The 22,990-nt window shown below is 44.8% G+C and overlaps 1 protein-coding gene across 1 annotated transcript in view; it reads left to right on the top strand.

The window, feature by feature from the left end:
- The first annotated feature begins 6,184 nt into the window (after positions 1-6,184).
- Positions 6,185-22,990, top strand: part of RAB20 (RAB20, member RAS oncogene family) — a 33,373-nt gene continuing 16,567 nt past the window's right edge. Inside the window, exons 1-2 of the mRNA XM_054574395.1 lie at positions 6,185-6,213; positions 6,833-7,008. Of these exons, the coding sequence (XP_054430370.1) occupies positions 6,837-7,008 (172 nt within the window). The 5' untranslated portion in view covers positions 6,185-6,213; positions 6,833-6,836. The remainder of the gene's footprint in view (positions 6,214-6,832; positions 7,009-22,990) is intronic.

Below are 22,990 nucleotides of genomic sequence, written 5' to 3'. Positions count from 1 at the left end.
AATTATGGAAAGAAACTTAAAGACCAGCATGCATCACAAGCCAGAGAAGGGTGACTAGAGATGCTTAAACCAGCATTAGGGCAGAACAGATGACCCACGCTTCTGGGTGTACCCATGGCTTACCCAGATTTGGATGAACCTGAACTAGGGACAGATAGAATGGAATGACTTGGAAGATACCATGAAGTAAGGTGATGTAGTACTGATCCTGGACTGGTCAAGTGATTCATGGGCAGGAATAATCCTGAGATTTGCCTGAAGCGTGTATGGGTGAGGGTTAGTGACAGCAGATGGTGCAGAGGGCAAACAAGCAAAGCAGGCAATGGACTAACGGTGCAGAAGACAGGATCTATAATCTCTGCTCCTCTGCTGAATAGCTCCACATTTTTTTTTTTTAATTTTAGAAGATTCCTTTTATCAGAAATCTACCATTTTTGGAGTTTTTATTGAATTTGTTTCTATTTCTATAAAATTGCATTAAATTTGCTTTGAAGTTTTAGGATAATTTTTTGTAATAAGTAGAAAATGAGCTGGTGGAAGGCATCAGTGTTAAATCAAAAATACACTCTGAAATCTAAGGGGAAATGGTCTTGAAAGATTTTTGTTATAAAATAGCAGCTGGTACTATTACCAGACAGGGGCCTGGCCCTGAGTGGGGCTGCCTAGCAGGGATGTCCAACCCGCTGCCTATGGGCCACATGCTGCCCAGGATGGCTGTGAATGCAGACCAACACAAAATTGTAAATTTACTTAAAACATTTTGAGATTTTTTTGTGCTTATGTGTCACAATGTATTTAAAGTGTGGCCCAAGACAACTCTTCCTCCAGTGTGGCCCTGAGATGCCAAAAGATTGGACATCCCTGGCCAAGGGCCAGCTGTAGTGTGTGGGTTCTTGACTTCGTGTAGAGAAGATTTCATGACACGAGTCCAGGTGACTATGAGGACACATTTATTAAAGCTGGGGACAGTGAAACAAAGAAGGGCTTAGCATAGAAGCAACAAGAGAGCCTAGGCTGGACTGCCTTAGCCCACTGGGAAGTCAGACAAAAGGAGGGCTCTGGGGACAGATTCAGGGGGTCAGCCCAGGACCATTGCCTTAGCGTTTGTGGGGAAATATGTGGGGGAAGAAGGAGGGAAAAGGAACGGTGGGCTGCTCCCCAGAAGGAGAGCACGCACTGGGTATTTTGTCTGGAGGATTTTCTCTCTGGCAGCTGGGAATCTTAAGGGAGGTCTCAGGGGAGGGTTTTAGCAGAATATTCATCAGTTCTCCAGGTGTGCTCTTTGAGGGCTGAGGTCTCCACTGATTAGTCAGTGACAGGACAGGGAGTCTTTAGTTATCGCAGTTGGTTCTGGCACCACCCACCTGGTTTTGCTGCTTTTCTGGGCCTGGAGCTGAAATATATCTAAGGCCTGGATGTTCTCTCCAGGGAGGAGAAGCCAGAGGAGGATAGATTACCTTGGGGGCGAGGTCCCCGTTTCCCCAGTTTTGCACCCTGCCAGGTACTCCGGGACTTCCGCGCTGGTGACCATCTGCACCTGACTGTAAATGGCTTGGCCATTGTGTTCAGCTATCTGCCTCAGTTTCCCTATTCCACTTGCCATGGAGTTTTCCATCTTATTACTATCTTGTCCCAGTACTGCAGTTGTTATGTCATTGCAGCTTTGGATATTTTATTTTGCCTTTTTGAAGCAGGCTAAGGAGTTTTCAAGTGTTCTCAGCTAGGTCTTCCTCCCAACCCCCAATCTATGAGTGAGGTGTTTATGCTCAATAGTCTTTCTGTAAGTTTGGTTCACTCAGCAGTCCTGCAAAGGGTCCAGAGGCACGCATTTTCCAATCCTGGAATATTGCAGTGCAAGCCTTGGGGCAGGGAATCCACCCCTCAGTGCATTAACCCTACTGTGGAAAGGAAGAGGATGAAGGGAATTTTAAGGGAAAGACGAGCAGAAACTCTGGGCAGGGTGTAGGGTGCCTGATTTTGAAAAGTGAAACAGACTCAATAAAGTACCCACTATGTCCTGCTCAAGCTGGGGTAAGTTTCTTGTTCCCAAGGCCCTGATTCATCTTATCGAGTGCAGGGGCCGGGCGGGGGGTGCTGCTGCCGGCAGAGAGGATGCTTGCGTAACTGGCACAGGAGAGGGGAGGGGGGCAAGAGTGGGAGGCTCCACATAGAGGAGGGAATAAGGGAACTGACATGTATTGTACATTTCCTGTGTAAAGGGTCACGCACCCACAACAGTGAGAGGGGCAGTATCATTGTCCACATGTGGCAGATGAGGAAATTGAAGTGCTGGACAATTGACAACATTTGCCCAGAGTTGCTTGGTTAAAAAGCGGCCAATCTGGATTTGAAATCCAGATCTTCTCATGCTCTTTCCTTTCACTCAGCTGATACTAGGCCTTTAGCAGGAAACGGGGAGGGGATCAAGATGGATAATGAGGCCAGAAACTATGCAGGGAAAGTTGATAGATTTGGTTAGATACAAATAAAAAATGCTTGTGTGGTCAAAAAAAAAATCACCATAAACAAGGTTGACATGTATATGAACAAATATTTATATAAGTTTTTATATGTCAAATAGCATAAGAATCTATTTACAAATGTTTATAATTTACATGTTTTATATTTATGTATGTTTGAAGTTTTTTTACATATGATTCACATATGATCCCTATCTCATAAGGTATGTTTCAAAATAACTACTGAGCAATGTTCACTTTTAAGAAATTTAATGATAAATTTTAAATTGTATGGGTATACTTCTGGAGCAATGTTTCTCAGTCAAAGGCAATTTTGACCCCAGGGGGCATTTGGCAATGTCTGGAGACATTTATTTATTGTCACAATGGGGCAGTGGTATTACTCGTGCTATTTGTAGGTAGAGGCCAGGCCAGGGGTGCTTCTAAACATCCACAGGACGGCCACCAGGACTAACAGTTATTTGGTCCAAAATGTCAGTTGCGTGGAAGTTGGGGAGCCCTGTTCTGGAGATGGACTGCTTGTTACTTTAGAGTCAATGAAGGTGTACGTGGTACTCCGTCTTTCCAGATGCCAGTCCTTGGCTCCTCTTTCATTCCATCCTTCCCTCTCCTTTTCCCTCTCCCATCACCTCACTCTTATTATTCCATATCCAGACTACAGTAAGTCCTGTAAGTTCCACCTTAAAATTATAACCAGAATGTAAACAACTCTGAACACTGTTATCATGCTTATCCAAGCCTCCATTGTCTCTCCCTTATGCCCCTGTATCCACTATGGCCACCTCAACGCAATAGGTAGGTGACATTGTTTGGGACAAGTCAGGTCTGTCCTCTGCTCAAAATCCTTTGGCACTCTTTTATGCCATGCAGAGGACAAGCCACAGACCTAACGACAACCCACAAGTCCTAATGACCCTTTCTGCCCCGCCCACACACTTCCTCACCCACCTGCTGTCCAGCTCACCCTGCCTCTCCTGCTCAGTGCAGGGACTTCCCTGTGGCCCATACAACTCCCCAGGTGGGCTTCCTCCCAGGGCCTCTCTACCTGAATCCTTCCTCCAGACAAATGCATGTTTAACTCCTCACTTCATTCTGTTGCTCAGTGGAAACTTCCTCATTTAAACAATATATGTATTGTTTAAAAGTGAACCCCTCTGCGTTCATTCTCAGGCCTCATTCTTTATCCGCCTCTCTTCTCTATATTTGTCCATTTAACACTTAATCATTTAGGACACTATGTATTTTGCTTGTTTGTTTTATTGGCTGTCTTTCTTACTGGTCTATGCTTCAATTCCTATCTGCTGAGTGAATACATGATAGATAGACAGGCTTGTTTGTTTGTTTTTAAGGAAAGTAATTTAAAAGGTAGAATTGTTTTACAACAAACTACTTAGAAATGCTCCCAGGTTACTTTGCAAAATCCATGAGAAGGAACCACATTTTCTTATTTCTTTTATTTTATCTGTAGACAGACCCTGAATTGCTCATTTTGCATCTTTAAAAAAAATAAACTACATAATTTTCTTGGCCTTAGTCACATTTCATCTAGCAATTGGAAAAAGGATTACCCTGTTAGGCCAGTGGTTTAAATCCAGGCAAAATAAACATCAAACTTGGCATGTAAGTAGTTAGTTTAAACAGACTCTCAACCCCAAGCCTACCGCCTTCTTCAATATTTCTACCTGAATATGAATAAGGCCATTGACTGTTTAAGAAACTTTTTTTAGGAGAGGTAGAAATTTGATTTGGAGACATTCTCCTGGTTAAATTTAGTTTTTACAAATGCTGTACAATTAAAAAATATATATTTTTTATATTTTTAAAAAGATTTTATTTATTTTTGGAGAGAGGAGAGAGAAAGGAGAGAAACATCAATGTAGGGGAGACATATCCATTGGTTGCTCTCGCACTCCCCCAACTGGGGACCTGGCCTGCAACCCAAGCATATGTCCGGTGACCTTTTGGTTCACAGGCCAGCACTCAATTCACTGAGCCAGTCAGGGCTAAAAAATTTTTTTTAACTAACTTGTTGAGTGAATTCTACATGCCAGGCACTGGGCTAGGTGCTGGATAGTCCCTCCCTTCCCCAAAGCCTGCTCTGAATGCAGCAGCAGTTTTTCAGGTGGAGACAACATTCCATTAATCAACAAATATATTCAAATTTGCATTATGTTCCTGTCCCAGGCCACTTGGGAGACACCAGAGAACAAAATACGAAGACCCCACTTCCATGGGCTTACATTCTCATATTTATTGAAAGATGGAGTGTGTTGAGGAAGGCGTAGTGAGCTGGATGGGACACAGAATTAGCTTAAAACATGCTCCCTGTTCCTATGGAATTGCTAAATTACTACAGGAGATAACAATAAGATAGTGGTGAATAAAATGGGCCAGTTAGAAATTCCCACAGGCCAAAATGCAAGGAAGAAGCTGAGAGGGTGGTGGAAATGCAGAGGAAGGAACATGAAAGGACTCCCAGAGGGAAAGGGCTGGGGGAAGGGTGCCTGGGCTGACAGATGGAATTACAAGGCCCACACAAATGGATATGGAACCGGGGGACTTTTCACGTAAGCTAGGCTCAGTGAGTCAGAGTGTGGAGCATGGCTGGTTATGATGTGCTTGCAGAACTTCATTTCTGGCCTCACCAGGATGGTGAATTCATCCGTTCTTTCCTGACTCAAAGCTTCTTTGAGCAACTGTGATGCTAGATACTCTTCTCCAGGCACGGTGGTGAGCAAAACAGAAAAAAGCCTCTTCCTCATGGAGCTTAGATTCTGGAGGGGAAGACCGCACAGTTAAACATGTGAATAAACAATTCAATTTAAGTTAGTGGCAAGAAAATAAAGCGGAATAGGGCCATAAAGGGAAAGGAGGTGGGAAAGGCATTGTAAAAAGGGTGGCAAGTGTGCTCCAGGGGAGGCGATAATGGGCGGAGTTGCAGCGGGTGGATTAGGAAACGCAGAGCAAGGCACGGCTCTGCGCGGAGAGAGCCGAGGTCAGGCAAGGTCAGTCTCACAGTACCTTGCACACCCGAGGTGTGCAGTGGACGAGATGCCGTCACACCTCTGCCCCACCTGAGTACCACAGCGCTCCTTAAGTGGGCCATGGATCCCATTCCCTTTCCACAGAAAACCGTGAGGAGGCACAGTGGCCGCAGCACACGTTGCCTGCCGGTGTTCAAACTGGGGCTCCGAGTCCTACCTCAGCATTCTCTAAAGTAAATACCGAACCCCACATTCTGAATATTTTAGAGGCATATCAAGGTTTACTCTATTAAAAAAAGGAGGAGGAAAGATTTTGCTGATAGTCATTGTAACTGCCAGAGTCAAATTTTCAATCCGAAGTTTTAAATGGCAATGGCTGTCCATTTTTCAAATATAACATAGAATAAAGGGTTGTTTTTTTTTTTTGTAAAAGTTAACAAAACAAATAACAGCAACAAGAAAACGACTTTAGAAGCCGATCCTCCTGCAGTCTCCCCTCTTCCCAGTTTTCTAACCATTAAGAAATGCGTTTTCACAGATGCTCATTTAAGGTAAACTTTTATAATAACCTTGACTAGTGGCTACATTTGCACACACGCAGATAAGGAAATCGACCCAGCTGGGAAAGCGCTGGGTGGACTGGGTTGGCAAGGGGCCCCGTTACAAGCCCCAGACCTCAGGGCTCTGGGGTCACCCGTGCCTGGGGGCCTTCGGGATGGCTCAGGAGCGTGTCCCTGGGGTCTGAACAGGTAGGAAGGGGGTGAAGGGGATGCGGGAAGTGAAAGAGCGGTGCCCCGGGCGGCAGAGAGAGGAGTGGAGGAGGGTGGGAGGTCGGGCGGGGAGTCGGGGCGGGGCCGGGGGCGTGGGAGTGGGCAGGGCGGGGGACGCTGGGAGGCAGGGCGGGAAGGGGCCGGGGGTGGCCGGGGTGGCCGGGAGGAGAGGAGGGGTAGGGCTTGGGGCGAGGCCGGGGTAGGGTGTCGGGAAGGCTGTGGAGGGCGGGGCGTGGGGGGGGAGATTGTCGAGCGGGAAGTGGGGGGAGGGGCCTGGAGGCAGAGCCAGGAGGGGGCGGGGCAGGGCCCGGGGCGGGGCCGGGGGGGTGCCCTGGCCTGGCGCCCTGGACGAAAGCCCCGTGTCTTTTGGTATTGCCCTGGCGCGGACACGCGCTTCTTGTTACGCGGTTCCGGGCTTCGGGACAAGAAGGTCCGGAGGCCTCCGCAAATTTGGGGTCCCCGCGAGTCCAGGTCCCTGTTAGTCCTGAGTCCAGGTCTCGGGTCCGAGCCGTCTCAGGGCCGGTGTCTAGTTGCTCCAGTTGCGCCCGGAGCGCACGGGCCGGACGGGCTTGGGGGTGAGGAGGGGTACTTTCTGCAGGAAGATGAGGAAGCCCGACGGGAAGATCGTGCTTTTAGGGGATATGAACGTGGGAAAGACGTCGCTGCTGCAGAGGTACATGGAGCGGCGCTTCGCGGACACGGTCAGCACGGTGGGCGGCGCCTTCTACCTGAAGCAGTGGCGCTCCTTCAACATTTCCATCTGGGACACCGCAGGTGAGGGCTGGCGCCGCCTGGACCCATACTGTCCTGGAGCGCCGCAAGGACGGGGGCAAGGGGCTTCCTGCCCAAGAGTAGCGTCCTTAGGGCCTTCCCGGTTTTGTACAGGGTCCCTCCCTTCCTCTCCAGGTGACCCCGTCTCAGGGGTCATGCCCCAGTCACAGTGCACGGTCACCCTTCACTCTTCTCTGTTCCCGCTTTTTCTTTGCTGGTTGGGAAACTTCCTGTTCAGCCACCTGGTGCATTTAGTGACAATCCAGTTGATGCTTAAAAAGTACCCCTGGCTCCAAACAGAGGACTTGTGTCAGTTGTATACCCTGTGGCCATATCTGGCTCCTAGGGCAGAATCTGCCTCAGGCACTGAGCCTGCTAGTGATAACCACACCTATTTAAGTAGTATTACAAACATACCTCATTTGATATCCACAATAACCCAGAGGGGTGAGCAAAGCTAGTATAATTACCTACTTTTTTACAAAACAGGAAACTGAGGCATGGAGGCTTCTTTTTCAAACTTTTGTCAGGCAAGCAGGAAAGAGAACTCAAGTCTCCTCACAGTCCTGAGCATAATCTCCATTTTCCAGTTTGTTTATACGTGCTTGATCTTGGCTCATATGTATTCTGGAGCTTGAAATGATTTTCTGTAGTAGCACTTTTATGATAGGTAATGCATTATTTTTAGTGTACATAGCAGTTGTGATTTTTCAGAAGTACAGCTTAGAAGATCTTGATTCAATCTTTCAGTTTAACTGCAAAATTACAATGGCAATTACAGTGTTACAATAGAATATATTCCTTTCCCGAGAAAAAGAGTCAGATACTGTAAGTAAATAAAAAACTAAATAGTATGGTCTATTTTCAGTGAACATTCTGTTTAGAAGCCTGAAACTTTAAAGTCTGACTTTTTTAATGTTGGCACTTTATAAGTGATGTAGATACCCAAAGGTCCTGTCTAGAATTTTAAAACTGCCAACCTGGGTGCACCAGTCTGCTAAATAAACAAGATTTTAACTAATTCTCTATTTAAAACAGAATTAATGACATCTGCTGAAGTACACCTGCTTTTCTTCCCTCCTTCCTCCTTTTATTTTAATTGCTGCCTTTTTTTTGTTATTATGGCAGTTAAAGTCTTGACAGATTTACTAAAATCATGCTGTAGAAACAGTGTCTTCCAGGTACTCCTCCCTGCTCTTTCCCTCAGCTCCAGGCTGCAAAGTGAGGTTTCTGTAAGATCCTTTAGTGCTTACGCTGACTCTCTAAGCACTGGGCATTTGGTAGCCATGGAACACAGGCTCTAGAAGTCACATCAAATCCAATGAACACGATTTGTCTGCCTGTTTTGGACAAGGCTGGCCCTTTTGCTTCTTTTATTGACTGGCTGGACTTCACTGCTGTCCTTGGTTCATAAGAGGATAATGCAGGAATGGCACTGGGGACCGAAACCAAGAGCCCTGTAGTGGTCACTGAGAACCTGCCCTTTTCCACGAGGTGTGGAGTTTCTGGAAGGGTAGCTGACCTTGGCTGGCATCTCCAGTATCTATGGTATGAAGTAACAGTGTAATTTTGACTGGCCACTTTCTTCTTCAGTGACAAGGACATGATGCAGCCGGAATCTTGATCACTAGAGGATTTTGTAATATAGCTAATGAGATATCCCCGGTTGCTTTGTTGGGCCCTCTGGGGCCGAGACTCATTTCCTGTCTGCCTAAGCCGCTGCCTTCTTGTTCCTGGAACCCTGGAGTGTGACCTCAGTCAGGCTTTTGGGGCCCTGGGGGCAGCCAGGCCCCTTTTCCCTGTTGCTGACCTCCTGTGTGTACAAGCTTTGGGCGACTGAGGCTCTGAAGCAGCAGTCACACAGGCTCCCTCGGTGCCTGCTCCCTGATGACTGTGGAGTTCCGGGTGACATGGAGGGAAAGGAGAGCTATGAACAGATACATTTTCAGTAATTCCTGTTGGAAATTCAAAAGTTTAACTTTTAAGGGATCTTACTTTTTTCCTCCTTTTGTCTTGCTCTAACTTTCCACTCCACAGACATGGTTTTTAAAATTGTATTCCTTTAAATTTTCATAACTGAGGTAGAAGGATGAGAACTAGCTACAGAATGAATTATTTTTTAATGGTTGCATGGGGTGGATAAGGTGGGGGTGTGGAGGTATGGAAGGTGTTAGGTTTTTTCATAGTGAAAGTGATAGTAAGGGGTCAGAGTTTCTGTTTTACTCTTGGCAAGTCCTTTCAAAAAACAAAGTACCTGGCTGCTTGAAGCCTGCAGGGCAGGCGAAGCTAGAAAGGGAAGATTTGCTAGGCTGACGAGTATAATTTTACTTGATTCACAGGATTCATTCAGAGGGAGATATGATGGTTTGCATGATAGAGATGGGAAGACGGAGCTGGTAGAAGTTCACTTGTTCTGTCCAAGTGCAGGGAATCTCCTTTGTGGCTCCACCCCTTTCCTAGTAGGGCTGAGGGCTGTGGGACCTGTGGGACCCAGAAGGGAAAGGAGGTGGCCCAGAGACAATTAAGAGCCCCGCCGTGACTAGTGTGGCTCGGTTGGTTTCCTGCAAACCGAAAGGTCCATGAACACCTAGGCAATCAAACCTGGGAATCAAACCATGGGCATATGCCTGGGTTGTGAGCCGGGTCCCCAGCTGGGGGGTCTGCTAGAGGCAACTGGTCAATGTTTGTCTCATGTGCATCCATGTTTCTCTCCCTATCTTTCTCCCTCCCTTCTCTCTAAAAATAAATAAAATCTTTAAAAAGAAAGAAAGAAAGGAAGAGCAAGCCCCCATTGAACTTACCACTACCTCTACTCTGCCACTCTTTCAGTGTGCCTGAGCAGCCTAAAACGACGTTGTCCATTGTTCAGAAAATGTAAACTGAGCCCCTACTGTGTACCTGGGCACTGTTCCGGGCTCCATTCTACCGCAGAGATTTTCCACCTTTTTCATCTCATGGCACACATAAACTAATTACTAAAACTCTGTGGCACAACAAAAATATATTTTTTTGCTGATCTGACCAAAAGATAGGTATAATTTTGACTCATTCATACTGGACTGCTATTGTTGTGTTGGCTGTTGTCTTTTTTTTTTTTTTTTTTTTTTTGACAATCTAAGGGAAAAGAGGCAGTGCCCCTGACTAAATGGCCACGTATTGCCTGTTTTAAAGATTCTGGTGGCGCACCAGTTGGAAATCTCTCTTCTACAGCAATGACAAGCTAACTGGGGTCCTTGTTCCATGAGCTTTAAGCTCCCGAGGGGGAGAGGTCCACTAGGTAGTAAGTGGTATCATTTCACACCTGATCATTGTTTTGAAGAAAACACAGCAAGGTAATGAGAAAGTGATTTAATAGATCCACTCACCAGAGACCTGGAAGGCTTGGCACCCCTCCTTCTTTATCCCTCATTTCTCAAGGCTGTAGTCCCTTGAGGGCAGGGTGATATGAGTTATGTCTGCATCCACAGTATCTGTCTCATGAGGACCATTTTCTGACGATATATCCTCTTGTTTTCAGTAACATGTTCCTCATGTCCATCTGGGCCCCCACTGGCAGCGCCCTTCGCATCCATATGTCTGCCTGTAGTCTGTTCATGCCCGTTGAGGTGTTCTCTAAGGTGATACTGGTTTTCTCTTCCATGTTCCCTACTGAACCCTCACTAGGGGAGTTGTTAACATCCGTATTTCTCCTAACAGTCTGTTGAAGGCAATCTTCGCTCTTCTCATCATGCTTCTCAGATTCTTCCAGCCTCTGACCAAGTCCAGTTCCAAAGGCATGTCCACATTTGCTACAGCAGCACCCTTCTCCCAGTATCGAAATCTGTTTTAGTTTCCTACTGCTGCTATAACAAACTATTGTAAGTGTAATGGCTTTGAAAAAACCTGGGTTAGAAGTCCTAAATGGTCTCACTGGGCAAACATCAAGGCGTCCGCAGCACTACTCTTTGCTGGAGGCTCTAGGGAAGAACCTCTTCCCTGGCCTGCTCCAGCCTCTGGAGCCTGCCTAAATCCCATGGTGTCTTTCTTTTCTTTTCTTTTTTTAAAATAATTTTAAAAAAATTACTCAAGGATATGTTTTTTAAAAAATTATTTTAGAAAGAGAGGAAGGGAGGGAGAGAGAGAGAAACATCGATTGGCTGCTTCCCACATGCGCCCGACCAGGGACCAAACTCACAACCTAGGTTTGTGCCCTGACCTGGGATTGAACCTGCCAGCTTTTGGTGCATGGGACGGTGCTCCAGCCAACTTAGCAACCTGGTCAGGGCCTCATCCCATGATCTTCATCTTCCAATGTCAAAGCCAGCAGTGGCTGGTTGAGTCGTTCCGACATCAGGTCGCTTGGACCCTGACTGTCATGCCTCCCTCTCCCAATGTTTATTTATTATTTAAACCTTTAATATAGAATTTTATTAGAGGAGGGGCGGTAGGCCCCAGAGGGTGGGAAAGATGGCCCTGGGGAGTTAATGGAGCTTTGAGGAGGGGTCCTGGCCAAGAACATCTGTGCCTGTCGGAGGTAGAGGGCAAAAGGGCCAGGGTCTCAGAAATGGCCATGTCAGTCATTTGGGGAGTGTCATTGGTTTTTTTCTTGGGGACGAGGTGGATAGGGAACCTGTGCCAAGGTCTTCACCCATAGAGCTGCTTCCTAGTGGTTTTGGGAGATGGTTTGCAGGCACATGATGTTGCAGAAGCCACCATGGCACATTCTTCCATCTCCTACAGTCAATAGCATTACTTCTGGAAGTCGAGGACAGGAGACAGCTTGGCATGCACAGCCTGCTCATTGAACCATGGGTTACTGAATTCAGTCGCTGCCTGGTCTGCATCCTCTTTGCGCCAAAACTTGATGTAGACATTGCCCACGGGGTGGTTCCCAAGTTGTTGCACACATTTATCTCTTCAATTTCTTAATCACTTCTCCTGTGGTTCTGTGAACAGCTCAAAGAAGTTATTGTGTCCTTGCACCTCCGTGTTGCTCATGGGACACTGAGATCCATCTGCGGTTTAGGGGGCGTTCTGCGGATTCCCATACAGGCCAAGCAGCACTGCAGCCTGGCGGAAAGCTGATTTATGGTGAAGCCAAGAGCGCCGGTCCTTATGCTGGCCGGTGCCGATCCTTACAGTGAAAAGAGCGGGTGACAGTTAACCTTATCCTTCTCAATCTTTAATATTGAAGCTAAATATTCAGCCATTTTTACCCAAACTCCCTCTCCCACATTTAAAAGCCTCTTGTCATTACACTGGGATCATCCTGATAATGTAGGATAACCTTGTTTTAAGGTCAGCTGGTTAGAAATTTTAACTTGTCTGCAATCTTATTTTCCTGTTACCACATAACATAACATGTTCATAGGCTCCAGGGATTAGGGCTGTCTTTGGGGATTGTTCCGAGCCCAGCCATTGACCACAGGTGTGATTCTGTGGCTGTTCCCTCTCTCCACCTCACTTCCCTTATCTATAAAAGGGGAACAACTGTAGTACCCACCTAGAGTGTTGTTAGGAATCGATGAGTTAATATTGACAAAGTGCCCATAGGAATGAGGAGGTTTTGTGTTAGTGTTTGCTAAATAAACAATTGTTTCCTGGTCCTGGGTGATTAGGGCAATGAGTGCCACCAGCAAGCATGACCCAGAAAGAAAAGAGAGGCTTGGGTGGGTCCCCAATAAATAATTCTGCAATAAATGGAGAGATCAAAGAGAGTGGAAATTTAGAGTAGTTCGTTTAAGATCTTTTTTGTCTATATCTATTTTACAGATTATGCTACTACAGTTGTCCCATTTTTTTCTTCCCTTTATTCCCCTCCACCTACACTGCTCCTCCCTCCAGCATTTCTGACCCCACCCCCGCCTTAGTTCATGTCCGTGGGTTGTACTTAGGAGCTCTTTGGCTTCTCCATTTTCTATACTATTCCTAACCTTCCCCTGTCTACTTTGTACTTACTATTTATGCTTCTTATTCCCTGTACATTTTCCCTGTTCTCACCTCCTCCCTCCCCTCTGATCTTCATTTCTGTGATTCTGTTCCTGTTCTACTTGTTTGCTTAGTTTGTTTTTGTTTTAGGTTCAGTTGTTGATAGTTGTGAGTTTGTTGTCATTTTACTGTTCATAGTTTTGATCTTCTTCTTAGATAAGTCCCTTTAACATTTCATATAATAAGAGCTTGGTGATGATGAATTCCTTTAACTTGACCTTATCTGGGAAGCACTTTATCTACCCTTCCATTCTAAGGGCTGGCTTTGCCGGATAGAGTAATCCTGGATGTATGCCCTTGCCTTTCATGACTTTGAAAACTTCTTGCCAGCCTCTTCTAACCTGCAAGTTTTCTTTTGAGAAATCAGTTGATAGTCTTACAGGAACTCCTTTGTAGGTAACTATCTCCTTTTCTCTTGCTGCTCTTAAGATTCTCTCCTTACCTTTATTCTTGGGTAATGTAATTATGATGTGCCTTGATGTATGTTTCCTTGGATCCAAGTTCTTTGGGACTTTGTGAGCTTCCTGGATCTCCTGGAAGTCTGTTTCCTTGGCCAGATTGGGGAGGTGCTCTTTCATTATTTTTTCAAATAAGTTTCCAATTTTTTGATCTTCCTCTTTTCCATCTGGCTCCCCTATGATTCGGATGTTGGATCATTTAAAGTTGTCCCAGAGGATCCTAAGACTCTCCTCATTTTTTGAGTTCTTGTTTCTTCATTCTGTTTTGGTTGAATGTCTATCTCTTCCTTCTCCAAATCGTTGATGTGAGTCAGGGTTTCCTTCCCTTTACTGTTGGCTGCCTGTATATTTTTCTTTATTTCACTTTGTATAGCCTTCACTTTTTCCTCCATTTTGTGACCACACACAACCATTTCTGTGAGCATCCTGATTACCAGTGTTTTGAACTGTGCAGCTGATAGGTTGCCCATTTCCTTGTTGCTTTGTTCTATTTTGGGGGCTTTGATCTGTTCTTTCATTTGGGATATTTCTTTGTCTTGATGTGCCTGTTACATTGGAAAGGGTGGAGCCTTAGGTATTCCCCAGGGTAGGGCAACCCAGGTTGCTGCCTCTTTATGTGGGGGAGGGATCTGAGAGGGAACAATGCTGCTTGCTGGGCTCTCTGGCGGCTTTCAGTCACTTCCCCGCTACCCACAAGCAAATTGGGCCCTTCTAGTGCTGATTACCAGGTGCGTGGGTTTGTGTATGTTCTAGGGCCCCTTGGGTCTCTCCAACGAACTCTCCTGTGAGCCTGGGAGTTTCTCCTGCTGCTGCAACCCTCACAGATTTTTACAGCCAGAGGTTTTGAGGTTTTCTTTTCCCATGCTGGAACCCTGGGTTGCACCATCTGTGTTGCATCCCAGTTGTTCCTCCTTGTTTCTCCACATGCTAATGTGGGACCACCCTGTCTGCCATCTGCCACCTTGGTGTGTGTCCTCTCTGCCCTGGCTGCCCGACTCCGCCCCTCTTACCAGCCTGGGTGAATGTTTCTTCTTTAACTTCATGGTTGTTGGACTTCCATTCAGTTTGATTTTATGGCAGTTTGGTTGTTTTTTATTTTTATATTTGTTGTCCTTTTCTTGGTTGTGTGTGGAGGCAAAGTGTTTCTACCTGTGCCTTATTCTTGGCCGAGTCTATGACCTTTCTTTTCAACAACGTTAGTGCGACCCAGGAGAGGATTCTGGCATTCCAGGTTATGAAATCATGGTGTCTGGAAAAGGGAGAATGTAATTGCTCATAACTGTGAAGTTAGCTGAGAGGGGTCCTACCTGTGAAGGATGGAATGGTGCACAAGTGAAGAGGCTGGGTGATATGGACCATCCATGTGAGAACTGCAAGCCCCTTGTCATTCTTCTTCCACTCTGCACAGAAGCCACAACCCCCAGCCCCACATGTAGGCAGCTGCTTCTAGATCCAGGGAATGGCGGGGATGCTGTGTCCAAAGTGATGTTACTTCAAGATGAAAATGTGGCAGTGCTGTGGATGAGCCTGGAGAGCAGCTCCCTTTGTCAGGGACCACAGAGCTCCCGACTGTTGATCCTTTGGACTGGCCTGTGAGGACTGCAGGTTTAAAGAGCCTTGAGAGATTGGTGCAGAAGTGGGTAGACAGCCTAAGCAAATGTGGAGCTGGGGTGGAGGACTTGGATTCTGCTGGCTCTCTTATTAGTGTGGATGCTGAGTGATTTTTGAGGTCCTAATACGGTGATTCTCTGCCTGACAATCAGTATTTGTATGATAGAAGAACACCTGGTGTATTACATTCCCTTTCTCAGATCGGGGACAGACCGTTCTCACTGGTCATTATTAATAAAGTATTATTGGCACACAGCTGCACCTAGCATTTACATACTGCCTATGGCTGCTTTCACGTTGTGGTAGCAGAGCTGAGTTGTTGCAACAGAGATTATGTAGCACAGAAAGAAAAAAAACGTTTACTGTCTGACCCTTTGCAAAAGCAGTTCGCTGACCTCCCGGGTAGGTCATACAAAGGGGAAAGCATTTCTATGAAAGTCTTTTCTGTAGTTCCAGAAACTCTCAAGTGTTTAGCATCCAGTGATTGAGGGGCCCATAATTCAGTTAAACTCAACAAGCAGCGCTCCAGTTTCTCCTGTGTGTGTCTGCTCTGAGCAACACTAGAGTGGGGGTGATGGCCTAGATTTAAGGGTAGCACGAGCTTCTGAAAAATTCTTGGAAACAAATCTTAGTTGAGCTTTGGGATCTGGAAGCTAAACCTGCAAAGCCTGTGTTGTATGTGGGTCTATATCTTTGTAGGTGGGTCCATATTTTTGTAGGTGGGCCCAAGTCTTTATAGGTGGTCCATGTCTTTGTAGTTGGGCCCACGCCTTTGAGATAGGTCCAATATTTATTGTTACTGACAACTTTGAATGGGTGTCTTTGGGTGCCAGTCCTCCTTTACAGAATTATTCTGCTTTATTGACCAAAAACAGTGGCCTGAATATGAATGTGGATATTAAGACAGGTGGAAGAAAATCGGCTGTTGGGTTCAGCAAGGCAGACAGAGTGCCATTATACTGCGAGATTTTCGAGGACAAAGGATGCCTGTGAGCAACTGCACGTGCTGGGAGGTCAGCCCAGAGTCCTCCTGGAGGGGGCGCCAAGAATTCTGGGGGTGGGAAGAGGTATTTAAGGCTCACTAGTGTGGTGTTCATTCAGGAGAATTTAACTAATTAAGGTCAATCATATTCATTAACTAATACCCGATTCACATTTAATGTCTCTGAAAGATAATATCATGCTTTATCTTTAAGTTTGCAGGAGAAATAGAAACTGTCTGATTTCAAATCAAACTTGCCCATCTTGCTTCTTCGAGACTTCACATAACTTCCTTTTCTGTGAAAAAGAAATTTTACGCACACTCATGCACACATGTTTAAACAACTGTTTGTTCTTAGAATGATGGCTTCATCATTGTGATGACAGATTTTCATGGTCCCGCCATCCTGTTGCCTAGACAGTTTCCAGGGTTCTTTTTACCCTGGCTGACCCAGACTCCTGTCTCTTCTGTGCACTGCTGAGTGGGGTGTTTCCATTGGGCCTCTGAATCCAGTGAATGTCCCTGCTCAAAGCTGCTCCCAGTCTTCCTGGATTACCTTTCCTCTTCTGGTAGCCAAGACAGGTGCCTCCGAGCTTAGCCAAGTACACGAGAGGCATTCCTTATTTCATTCCATTTCACTTTATTGTGCTTCATAGATATTGTGTTTTCATTAACATTGAGGCAAGACCCTGCACCAGCAAAATATTACAACTCACTGAAGGCTCAGATGATGGTTAGCATTTTTTAGCAGTAAAGCATTTTATAATTAAGGACTGTCCATTGTGTGTGTGTGTGTGTGTGTGTGTGTTTAAAAGTGTTTATTTATTTTTAGACAGGGGAAAGGAGGGAGAGAAACATGAATGTGTGATTGCCTCTTGCGCGCCTCCTACTGCAGACCTGACCCACAACCCAGGCATATGCCCTGACTAGGAATTGAACCGGCGACCCTTTCATTTGCAGGCCAGCACTCAATCCACTGAGCCACACCAGCCAGGACCATTGTGTTTTTTTAAGGCATAATGTTATTGTACATTGAATAGCCTACAGTATAGTATAAATAGAGCTTTCATTCATGGGGAAACCAAAAAATGAATGTGACTCACTTTATTGCAATTTTTGCTTTATTGCTGTGGTCTGGAACCAAACCTGCAATACCATCAAAGTATGCCTGTATTTGTAATTCACCACATATGCGTGTCTTCCCTCTGATCTCCCCTTCACTTACAGTCTCTTTTCTCTGGGAATGTCCCCACCCCTGGCAATGCCCAACTTGAATTTTATCCCATCTTTTATTGTCACTTATTTTGTGAAACAGTTGTTGGTCATTGTAGCAGAGGAAGAATTCCTCTTCCAGGCTGTGCTACAGAGTGACCTGGTGTTCCTTATTGTGCTCTGCCTTTTTTCAATTTTTGATACCCGTTTGTCTTTCCCCTGATTTACAAACTCCCGGAGAGAAGATTGGGGTATTACTCATTTTTATGTTCTCCATAGAATCTGGCATTTTACTCAGCGATATTTTTTTAAGTTAAGTTTTTGCTGAATGATATTATTGAAAGCAATGGGAAAAATAGGGGGAGGCAGAAATTGGTGGTTTTATTTTCTGAACAATATATTTACTCTGAATGATGAAATCAGTGTGAAAATATTGTCATGTACTCTATAATGCAGCTAAAATTAGGCCATTTTGTACATAGTAAGGAAATACTGGTCTATGGCATTAATTATACGTGTCCTTAAGCAACTCTGTAAGAACTCATCTCTTTTTACTTTGACATCATTAAAAATCTATTTAGAGAGGAAGAAGAACACCTCAGGACTTTTGCTTCTGGGAAGATGGAGCAGATGTCCTTTTCCCTGGTCTTCCCGCTAATTGCAGCTAAACCCTTTGAATGTTAAATACAAAACAAACATAACAAAGCTCTCAAAGGTGCAGCGAAGAAGGCAAACTGATCAGGGACCTTGAAATCCACAAAATGACACAATGAGGTGAGCCCCCTGGGTTTTCTTTTCACCTCCTTTATCCAGGATTCTGAGCTGAAGAGACTGGCCATTCAGGGTAGTGTCGGAGGAGGCTGAGCGGGGAGCCAGGCTCTCATCCCTGCTAGGGGATAATGGCCGTCCTACTTGGTGGTGGTGGTGGGGGCCCTGTGGGGAACTTGGACTTGTGCCTCCGCCCTTCAGGGAGGAGCCAGTGCCTGCTGCAGCCCCCTCAGGCCCTAAGAGGCTGTGTCAGAGGCCGCCGCTGAAATGTAAGGCTATGTAAGATCCGGAGTCTCATAACACAGTATGAAAATGTCCAGGTATCAATAGAAAAATCACTTATTATGCAAGAACCAGGAAGATATCAAACTGAATCAAGAAAAGACAGTCTATGGATGCAACTCTGAGATGACAGAGATGTTAGTTATCTGACAAAGATTTTAAAGCACCCATTATAAGAATGCGTTGATGAGAAATTGTAAACGCATTTAAAAAAATGAAAAAATAAAAAGCCTCAGCAAAAACATATTTAAGGAAAAACCAAATGGACATTTCTGAACTTAAAAAAAATCGATAAAATAAAAGGCTAGGGGATGGAAACAAGAGGCAAATGCAAGGGAGGGAAGAAGGCACCCATGAACTGGAAGATGAAACAATAAACATTACCCAATCTAAAATACAGAGAGAAAACAGACTGAATGAAAATGAATCGAGCGTCAGGGACCTGTGGGACAAAAGATCTAACATTGTGTCATTGGAGTCCTGGAGGAAGAGAAGGGTGAAGCTGGCAAAATATGAGCAGAAACAGTGGTCGAAAACTCCCCAGATATGGCAGTGGACATAAACCTGTGGATTCCAGAAGCTGAGAGAACCACAAACAGGATAAATGTAAAGAAACTTGTGCCATGACCCATCCTAATTAAATTCTAAAAACTGAGCGACAAGTTAAAAATCTTGAAAGCAGCAAGAAAAAAGAATGACAGCAGCTATTTAGTCAGAAACGATGGAGGCCAGAAGGAAATGGCATGATACATTTTTTTAAATTATATTTTATTTATTTAAAAGATTTCATCCTTTTAATTTTAGAGAGGGAAAGAGAGGGAGAGAAACATCAATGTGTGGTTGTCTCTTGCATGCCCTGTACCAGGGACCTAGCCTGCAACCCAAGCATATGCCCTGACTGGGATATGAACTAGCGACCCTTAGGTTCGCAGGCTGGCACTGAGCCACACCAGCCAGGGCATAAATTATATTTTATTGATTATGCTATTTTATTTGTCCCAATTTTTCCCTCTTTCCCCCCTCCACCTAGCACCCTCCACTCCCTCAGGCAACCTCCGTACCTTGTTCACGTCCATGGGTCATGCGTATAAGTTCTTTGGCTACTCCATTTCCTACACTGTACTTTACTTTCCCAAAGCTATTCTGTAACTGCCTACTTGTACTAAATCCCCTCACCTCTTCACTCATTTCACTACCCCTGCCTCCCATCTGGTAATCTTTTTCTTAAATAAATCTCTAACATTTCATGTAATAATGGTTTGGTGATCATGAACTCCTTTAGTTTTCCTTGTCTGGGAAGCTCTTTATCTGCCCTTCAGTTCTAAATAATAGCTTTGCTGGGTAGAGCAATCTTGGCTGTAGGTCTCTGCTTTTTGTGACTTTGAATATTTCTTGCCAATTCCTCTAGCCTGCAAAGTTTCTTTTGAGAAATCAGCTGACAGTCTTACTGGAACTTCCCTGTAAGTAACTAACTGCTTCTCTCTTGCTGCTTTAAAGATTCTCTTTTTATTTTTAACGTTTGGTATTCTAACTATGATGTGTCTTGGAGTGGTCCTCTTTGCATCCATCTTGTTTAGGACTCTGTGCTTTCTGGACTTCATTTCTATTTCCTTCACTAAATTAGGGATATTTTCTCATAATTTTTTCATATAGGTTCCCAATTTCTTGATCTTTCTTTCCTTCTGGCACCCCTAAGATGCAAATGTTTGAACACTTGAAGTTGTCCCTGAGGCTGCTTACACTACCCTCATTTTTTTGGATTCGTTTTTCTTCTTGTTGTTCAGATTGGTTGTTTTTTGCTTCCTTATCTTCCAAATCATTGATTTGACTCTCGGCTTCATCCACTTTATTGTTGTTTCCCTGTAAATTGTTCTTTATTTCCATAAGTGTATTGTTCATTTCTGACTGGATCTTTTCTGTGCTGTTGAGATCCTCACTAAGTTTCTTAAGCATCCTTATAACCAGTGTTTTGAGGTCTGCATCTGATAGATTGCTTATCTCCATTTTGTTTAGCTCTTTTTCTGGAGTTTTGATCTGTTCTTTCATTTGAGCCATGTTTCTTTATCTCCTTATTATGGCAGCCTCCTTGTGTTATGTATTAGGCAGAGCTGCTTTGACTCCATGTCTTGGTAGCATGATCTAATGTAGTAGGTGTCCTGTAGGGTCCAGTGGCACAGCCTTCCCTATCACTGAAACTGGGTACTTGAAGTGCACCCTTCACGTGGGCTGAGTACATCCTCCCCTTGTAATTGAGCCTTGATTGCTGTTGTCAGGTCCATGGGAAAAATTTACCCAAGTAATCAGCTACAAGGACTGGCTGTGACCACTGACCACCAACCTCTGCCCTCTGTGGAGGATCAGCTGTGCAGGGGCAGGGTGGTGCTGCTCTGACATGGTCTGTAGCTGCCCACTGGGTGCGCAGGCTCTGGGTTTTCCTGGGATTTACAGGCCAAGGTCAACCCCCACCTATGTTCTGCTCGGGACCACCTTGTCTGAGCTATAAAGCTTGTCTGAGATGGCTGCTATTTGTCCTGGGCTTGGAGATTCCCAGGCAGAGCCAAGCTGTGAATCTGGGCTCACTGTTGCTAGTGCTGAGTCTGGGCCTACTTAGCAAGAGGTATGGGGGCTGGGGACTCACTGAAGCTGGCTGTTGCTTGTTTGAGAGGATTTAGGAAATTTGAAACAGGAGCCAAGATCAGCCATTCATATGGAAAAGCCACTGTTAACAGTTTGCTTGGGTTGGTAAGCTGGGTGAGACAGAGTATCAGGGGACCTCCAGGGTGGGCAAACAGTGTTATCTGGGTTGATGGAGTTTCAGGTATGGCGCCCACCTGCCAGCTTTGTGGCTCTGTGCGGGGATGGTCCAGCAAGGAACAATGGCTTCTGCCTGTCTTTCTATCTAGGGGAGAGCTTTTTTCCAGCTCTCCCCTTAATGCTGGAAACTTCAGATCCTCCCTGGATGCCACTGGTGCCTTTCAAGCTGCTACCCCGGTGCTAGAGCTCAGAGGGAGTGAGCCTGAGTAAGTCCATGTGTGGGTTTTTTAAGAGGACCTGCTTGAGACTCCAGCATTTTCTTTTAGTGACTGAGTCCTTGCAGGTTTTCGCAGCCAGAAGTTATAGGGACTTATTTTCTTGGCATTGGAACCCTGGACTGGGGTCCTGGTATGGGGCTAGGACTCCGCGTTCCCAAGATATGCCTCCCACATTTTTATCCACCACATGTGGATGGGGGACCAGCCCGTTCTGCATCTGTGCTCCTCCTACCAGTCGGAATGGATGTGGTTTCTTTAATTCTGTAGTTGTCAGACTTCTATTCAACTAAATTTCTGAAGGTTCTGAATGATGGTTGTTCTATATTTTAGTTGTAATTTTGATGTGGTTGTGCGAGGAGGCGAGCTGTGTTTACCTGTGCCACCCTCTTGACTGGCACAATATATTTCAAGTACTGAAAGCAAAGATGAAATATGTTATGTAATTTTTGTTCAACTTCAGTCCCCAAAGTGACTCTGGAAGGACATGCTTCTGCTATATATGCCACCATCTTGATTCAGATCTCTCCACTTGTCTGGTCTTTACATTATGGGCAGTAGAATATTTTTTAATATGTTACTTTCATAAACCTGGGAGGTTCCCCGTCCCCCGCACATGAATTATAAAAGCTTTTGGCTTTGTAGTTTAAAAATTGGCAACAAGTTTTTTGAGACAAAGGTTTTCTTTCTTTTTTTTGTAAAATTGTCTTGGTTTTGTTTTATTTTTAGGAAAGGTTTATTGAATATTTGTTTATAGGCAGTAAATTTCACCCTTTCTGGTTTAAAGTTAGGAGTTTTGACAAACATGCAGTTGTGTAACAACGACCACAATAAAAATTCAAACCGTTTCCATTATTTTAGAAACTCCTGTGTCCCTCTCAGTCACTGCCTCTGCTCATGCCCAGCTTCTGGGAGCCTTCCTCTGTTGTCTGTTCTGTAGTTTTGTCTTTTCTACATTCATACAGTATGGGACACTTTGAGTCTGGTTTTTTTGACTTAATGCATTTGAGATGCATCTGTGTTTGTCTATGGGTTCATTCCTGTTCATTGTTGAGTGTGTTCCACTGCATGGATGTGCCACTTTGTGGTTATGCATCCACCAATTGAAGGATATTTGGGTTGTTTTCAGTTTTTGGTGATTATGAATAAAGGCACCATAAACATTCACATAGAGGTTTTGTGTGAACATAAATTTCCCTCTCTCAGGTAAATTACCTAGGAACAGGCTACTTGTGTTTAATGGTAATTGTATATTTAACATCCAGTTGACACAACACCACTTGTTAAAATTATTAACTTCCTGTTCAATAACGTTTACGTTTTCCTGTACAGAATTAGGGAATATGCTATATAGGTAGGTAGTTAACTTTTAGACACTTTCATGAGGAAAATAGTCTGTTTCTTGTATTTCTCAGCTGACTTTATACAAGCACATGCGAACAACTTGACAATGGAAAGTTCATTTATTTCTCTGCCAGTGTAATAGAAGTGCAGTTGGGAAGGCAGGGCACTTAGCGAGTAGCACTAGAAATAAGAGGCCTAAGAATTGTAGAGGGTTGGTCTTGATTATTTTCTTGGCCATTCATCAGACAAATTTAATCATTTATAGTGTCTCAGCACAGCACAGAGTTCTTAGAAGTTGTGGAGCTTGGTGACAGATGCGTCGATCACTTATC

Source organism: Pteronotus mesoamericanus, unplaced genomic scaffold, assembly GCF_021234165.1.
Source record: "Pteronotus mesoamericanus isolate MK-2021 breed Mesoamerican mustached bat unplaced genomic scaffold, CSHL_Meso_final contig_26, whole genome shotgun sequence".
Lineage (NCBI taxonomy): Eukaryota > Metazoa > Chordata > Mammalia > Chiroptera > Mormoopidae > Pteronotus > Pteronotus mesoamericanus.
Note: the sequence above shows the minus strand (reverse complement) of the source record. Positions and strands in the feature narration are given on the sequence as shown.